The sequence below is a fragment of the Bombus bifarius genome, unplaced genomic scaffold, assembly GCF_011952205.1.
Source record: "Bombus bifarius isolate JDL3187 unplaced genomic scaffold, Bbif_JDL3187 scf7180000008212, whole genome shotgun sequence".
NCBI classification, from domain to species: Eukaryota; Metazoa; Arthropoda; class Insecta; order Hymenoptera; family Apidae; genus Bombus; species Bombus bifarius.
Genome location: NW_022884515.1, coordinates 75,242 through 81,712, shown reverse-complemented (window position 1 = coordinate 81,712; position 6,471 = coordinate 75,242). Strand labels below are relative to the sequence as shown.

At 33.3% G+C, this 6,471-nt stretch overlaps 1 protein-coding gene across 4 annotated transcripts; it reads left to right on the top strand.

Annotated features, from left to right (window-relative positions):
* The first annotated feature begins 881 nt into the window (after positions 1–881).
* LOC117210788 (glutamyl aminopeptidase-like) lies at positions 882–6,247 on the top strand. Of its 4 annotated transcripts, XM_033454117.1 has the most exons (14): positions 882–913; positions 1,136–1,238; positions 2,342–2,434; positions 2,895–2,980; positions 3,057–3,157; positions 3,386–3,520; positions 3,595–3,893; positions 3,960–4,045; positions 4,137–4,264; positions 4,349–4,555; positions 4,688–4,782; positions 4,886–5,052; positions 5,186–5,318; positions 5,559–6,247. In XM_033454117.1, the coding sequence occupies exons 2-14, from the start codon at positions 1,162–1,164 to the stop codon at positions 5,932–5,934; spliced, it is 1,983 nt and encodes a 660-aa protein (XP_033310008.1). In that variant the 5' UTR covers positions 882–913; positions 1,136–1,161; the 3' UTR covers positions 5,935–6,247. The 4 variants fall into 4 exon arrangements, with proteins under 4 accessions (XP_033310008.1, XP_033310009.1, XP_033310012.1 ...); XM_033454118.1 differs by lacking the exons at positions 882–913; positions 1,136–1,238 and adding an exon at positions 2,034–2,212; XM_033454121.1 differs by lacking the exons at positions 882–913; positions 1,136–1,238 and having other exon boundaries at positions 2,267–2,460.
* The last annotated feature ends 224 nt before the right edge of the window (positions 6,248–6,471 follow it).

The following is a 6,471-nucleotide window of genomic DNA, read 5'->3' as shown; positions in this document are numbered from 1 at the left end:
ATTACATTGTTTCGAATTTAGTTTACACAGAAACCTCTTCACATGCTTAAGTACACATGGGATGGTCTAATACTATCGCAATGCTTAGTTTATTTGCTCCACGGATTTCTTATGCAAACTTTTTCCTCGTGTACTCAGTGTTCCCAGTTTGCAAACACGTTTTGTCATAGCATTTGTCTTGAAGATGATCATCATGAAATTTACGCGTGCCGAATTTGCACTTGACGAATTCCTTTGTCCTACTTCGATGAACAGTGAGAAACTGCGACTGAAGACAAGGTAATTAGTCCGTGAAGCGGTGTTAGAAACGCGTCGTCTTAATATTCGTTTCACTTATTCCCACTCAACTAGTATTGGTATTATAGCGTGTCGTATCTCGTTATAAAATTTCAAAATGTTTTTTCTACAAATATCATTCATGAAAGCTTGCTTATAAATTTCTAAATACTTTCGTGTGTCGTTTTACTCTACTTACTCTGTGTTTACATTCCTTCACAGATTCCACGTTCGACTAATTCGATAGAATGTCAGCAACCAAAGAAGGAAACCAAAAAAAAACGCACGATTCGAAATCTTTCCGATTTCCAGCAGAAACTTCTCTATTACGAAACTTTTCAAATGCTTCTGTCCAATTTATTACATTTGCTAATACGTTTATTGTTGAATTTGTTCAAGGATCAACTGCATCGCGAAAGACAAGTAGCTGCGAACAATTTCGATAACGCGGTCAAGGTCGCTGCTTCACCTAATGTAATGCGTAATTCAATCGGGTGGCAGCGTTGATTTTAATTAAGAGCGAGATCTAGTCACGTTTGGAGCCCAAATTAAGAAGAACGTGAAACTGATGAAAATTTCGAGTTTCGTTTAGAGTCACATCAAAAGTCGTAGAGAAAGCGTTCGCCGGAAATCAAAGGTAATTGGATTGCTTTTTAATAGTAGAATGATAGAATAATTATTTGATGGTCAATTAAATGTTTAATCTCGACGATCGTTATCGATGGTTCGAGGAAAATTTTCATTACCAAATATTTATTGCGGTTCGTTTAACCTAACCGGCTTTGATTGATCATTATTCAATTTCACAGACAGAGAAAACTAATTCAATAACTGTTATGAACTCATTCAGTGTTGTCAGTTTACTCGTTTCAGTGTTGTACAGATATGGAACCGTGCGTTCATTTCATTTCATTCCAGTCTGGTCGAGTTTCCCAGCTTCGCTGCATCTACTGGTCATTCACGTTCGTTCCGTATCTATTTGAATATTTGTTCCGGTCGTTGTCGCTCGTGTCATAATAATGTAATAAACGTTAGTACTTAACGGATTCGGAATTTAGGGAAAGTGTTAATTATTTGTGAAAAATGGAGGAATACATTCTGAGATTGATTTGAATTAAATTTATTAAAATTACATATTTAAATGAAATGAAGAAATTAAAGTTGAATAGATAAATGATTAAACGAATCTGTTTGCAATGTATTCTTTCTATTGAACTAAATGTCACATATCAGAACTGGATTTTTATAAATTATTAATGAAGTAAACGACAATGTATTTGTCCTGAATCTGGTTTCACAAAACTACTCCAAAAATGTGGTTTTACTCTTAATAAATAATAAAAAATAACTTTTCTCACAGGTTCAAACTATCGATAAAAAATAGTAAACAACGTTGATATCTTAACAAAATTTACATAAATGACTGTTTCATAAGAATATATTAACTATTGGAAATCTACCAAGAATGTTCTTTTCTACCACATATTTTCTCGATCTGGAATTTTATTTCAAATCTCCCGCCTAAACTTATTTCTTCAATTCATCTCTGAAAAATGCAATTTCAATGATCAGTTGATACGTAGAAAATTGTTTCACGATTCTTTCTTGCTATGTTACAAGAAGAGAAATTGCAACGAACACGTGATGTTCCAGGTGAAATAAAAATTTATTCAGATCCACTCCTCGGCCACGCATGCGCTCGAATGGCGACAAAGGTGTCAAGATGCAGTTCTGGGGGCGCTGAAAACTGTACTGTACCGTTTTCAGCAATGACAATTCTTATACTATAATAACAACGAGTTTACTCCCGTATGAGTTTTCTTCCCTTTTGTTGGTTATTACTAAATCAATAGACTACATGTAGTTTATTTTCGGGGAAGTTTCACGTACGCATCCACAACCACCACCAACAACAACAACAGGTTCCTCGTACATGGTACACCAACAACATTGATCCTGATCATCAATGAATTTCATAACCTTATTTCAGCATAATTTTCATTGTTATGTTACAAATAATTCAAAATAGTTATTCTAAATATTAATTATTTATTATACTTTTTAGCATTCGAATGTATCCCCATTCGCAAGAAATGACATCGATGACTTTTGAACAAGACGTACCGATATCCGATCTACTTAATCTGCCTCTTAATCGATAAGTTCGTATTCTTCACAAAAAAGGTAAAGGGCCTGAATGATCGATAATTCCCGATTAACGTATACACAACGTATGCTAAATGAAATAAGACCAAAGTTGCTTTTGGTGCAGCCACGAGAACCATGAAGTACAATATTAATTTGTTTCGCATTGATTATCCTATGCAAAAGTTAGGTAAGTGTCAGGGATATCATCAATGAGAAATAAAGTGATTTCAAGATAGTCCAAATTTCATAACGGACGTTTTCTTTTTCTTTAGATTTTAGAGCAAAGAAAGTTTCGAAAATTCAAATAATTCAAAATAGTCGAAAGAAAAATTTGAAACTGAATATCAATTTCTTCGTTATCTTTTTTTTTACACATTTCACATTTTACATTAAATGTTTCGCATTAAAAATAATCAGAGATCGACTGGCTGGATATTTTTAAAATTTAGAGTTTTAATTTAATTTTCTAGATATTTTGGGGATTGGTTAAATACACAGATGAAAGATGATTCCACAATCAGTCATAAACCTCCACACATGTGGTATGGAAATTTAGGTAAATACAGTTAGTTATTGCATTTAAAAAAAAAGAATTTATTTTCAAAAGGATTGAAACGCTCTTATTAATTCAGTTACTATGTCCTGGTGGGATGAGTTATGGCTAAGCAAAGGTTTTGCTTATCCTCTGAAGCATAAGGTTACAGAAGATGCAATTCTTCCTGGCTGGCAAGTCGTTAGTTATTCACTTTATAACTATTTCGATACACTTTTTCTTAGATTATCTAGTTAATTAACTATTTTTATTGATAATTTCATTACAAAGTTATTTCTGCTTCTTAATTAAAAGATGTACTTAGAAGGAATTATTTTACTTGAAAAGAACCGACATATTGATAGAATATCGATTGAATCAATACTTCATTACAATCAATACAATATTATCGAATAAATTTATTTACAAACAGATCTGTTCTTACTCGAACAAATGCATTCTGCTCTTGCAATCGACGCGGAACTGAGCTCGCACCCTATCGTTCAAACCGTTAACAACACCGACGAAGTAACTGCAATATTCGATGAAATATCTTACAAAAAGGTAACTTTATCGTAGAAAAATATTAGATTTTTATACTCCATGTTTCACATGTATATCGTTCCTTTATTTTCAAGATGTCCTCGATAATTAGAATGATGGAGAATTCCATAAAACCAACAATTTTTGAAAAGGAAAATTACTTAGATCTAAAGAAACTTATGTATCAAAACTCGGAAGCCGCTTACCTCTCCAAAATATTACAAGAATGCTCTCTGGATAACTTGAACGTGACAGCTATAACAGATACGTGGACCAGACAGAAAGGATTCCCAGTGGTGAACGTGAAGAAATCTGGTAATAAATATATATTGATGCAGAAACGATTCTTGATCGATCCAAATGCTGACTTTGATCCATCGGAATCCGAATACGGGTAATATAATAAATTCAGTCAAAACACATTTAAAAAAAAAATAAAGGAAGATTATCTTTGTTTAAGGTACAAATGGACTATTCCTATTACTTACATCACCAACAAGATATCCACACCTATTCTTGTGTGGTTCGATAAAGATGCCAAAGATCGTAAATATTATTTTACACCTAGCACAATTTGGAAATTTCATGTAGCATTTTTCAACAATGTAAGTATCATCTAATTATATGAATTTTGCAGTGGTGATTGAATTGGACGACCCAGTTGACTGGATCAAGTTCAACGCACATGAAGTTGGATATTATCGTGTTAACTATGAACAAAATGAGTGGAATCCCCTTTACAATATTCTTCGATGCCAACATGAGGTAAAACATGTAATATGTTCTCGTCATTCAATTCTTTATAATTAATTAAATAATCAATTAACTAAATTCTTCTCGTATTCTTAGACATTGTCGGCGCTTGATAGAGCGCATCTTCTGGAAGATGTGTTCAGTTTAGCCTATGCTGGGCAACTCGATTATGGTCTGGTTATGAATATGATGAAGTACCTGAAACGAGGAAGACACCCTATTCCATGGTGTGTGGCTTCCTCAAAGTTAATGTACATCTTTTCTCTCTTGAGGGATGGGGGCGTTTTCCCGAAGGCATTCAAGGTAAAAGAACAATTGATTTTATTTCTATATTTTTTCAAGTATTTACGATTTTATCTAGGCCCAACCAGGCCGCGTTGTTTCTTAGAATTGTGAAACGAAGTGATTTTATCATTTCGCTAAATTGTTTTGTAGAGATATGCGGGAGACTTAATAGACGGCATATACCATGAAATAGGATGGGGATTGAAGGAAGTAACAGACGCTAAAAACAAAGATTATACAGATATGTAGGTAAAAATTCTTTGTCCCGAAACAAATAGTCGTTATTTTTTAATTTTTATTTTTATCATTATTTTTACATTTTTTCGAATTTTATTCTGGTTCACGTAGAAGACTTCAAAAGACAATCTTGGAATTCGCCCTCGCTGTGGAACACAAAGATTGTAGTCTCGCAGTCAAACGAATATTCATAAAATATTTCTTTCCTGCGTATGATGAAGATCGAATAGAACACGTTCCAGCAAACCCTCATATCCGTGATCTTTTCAGTTATTACGGTAAACATCTTAACTAGTTCATATTTTAATATTCAACATTTGCGTTTCACAAGAAAGATTCAATTGATATTGAAATTTTACATTTACGTAATATTTACACTGAATTTACTAACCATATATTGTACTCTTCTAGGAATGCATTTCATTGGCGATATATCAGCATGGGAAAGTATATTCAAAATATATAAAGCTGAGAACAATAGGATAGAGAAATTGATGTTGATGCTTACGCTCACCGCGATCAAGGACACTTCAATTTTGGAACAGTAACTCGTTTGCTTCTTTTAAAAATAGCTTTAAAGATATGAAAATATTCCTTTACAAATTTCACACGACATGTTTTATTTTTATTCGAAAATTGGAAATTAAAGAAATATAAAAAATAAATTTAAATAAACTACAAAGATATATGGAAATAAATTTCAAATTACGGTACTCTAAGAGAATAAATTTATAGAAGTGTAATAGGCTTTTACATTGTATCTTTTTTTATATTTTCTTCGCAGATTCATTGTAACGGCCACAGACGAGAAATATGTCGCCATCCAAGACTTCCTCGGTTGTTTAATCGCCATGTCGGAAAATCCCGTAGGAACACCATTAGTCTGGGAATGGGTGCGCTCCAATTGGGAGTTCCTAGTGGACAGATATACCCTGAACGACCGGCATCTCACTTCGTTGATCCCATCAATCACGAAGACGTTCGCCACACAGACAAGTTTAGACGAAATGGAATGCTTCTTCGCCAAGTATCCCGATGTTGGCGCTGGCGCCATGCATCGCGCCAAAGCATTAGAGACAGTATCCATTAACATAAAATGGCGAGCCAGATCGCGTATGAAGCTGGGAACATGGTTACTTCGATACAGAGTAGAAAAGTGAAGAAGGTCGATATAAAGACACTTGTTATTATGGCAAATCATATCAAAAGCATGTAAAATTCTGTCTTAATCGACAGAATTTGCAAAGGAAAGAAGAAGTTTTACATGCAAGAAGGTACTGTTATGAAAGTGAGAAGAAGAATAAGATCTACGTTTGTTTTTTGTTTTTATTTTGTTAATTTAATTTAAGAAAGAATAAAGAGAAGGAGAAATATGTTGTGTAATTTCTTGCAATATGAAAATTTATTTTTAGTTAGTTTAGTTGAGTTAGTATTGTGTAAGAAAGAGAAATAAGTGCAAGAATTTCATTAGAAGATAATTGTTTCAAGAAAAAAAGAACATCGGAGAAATACTTTTACATGTATATTATAATACAACAATATTTATACTTATTGTAAGCAATCCGTGTCGTTTCTTTGATAAAGAAAACATCCTGAAGCAAACGAAGTTGCTCGTCGTTTCGACGAATGAAATCGATGCTATGTTTTGTTCCACGGATCAAAGGGTAATCAACAGGATAAATCGAGCCATTATAATT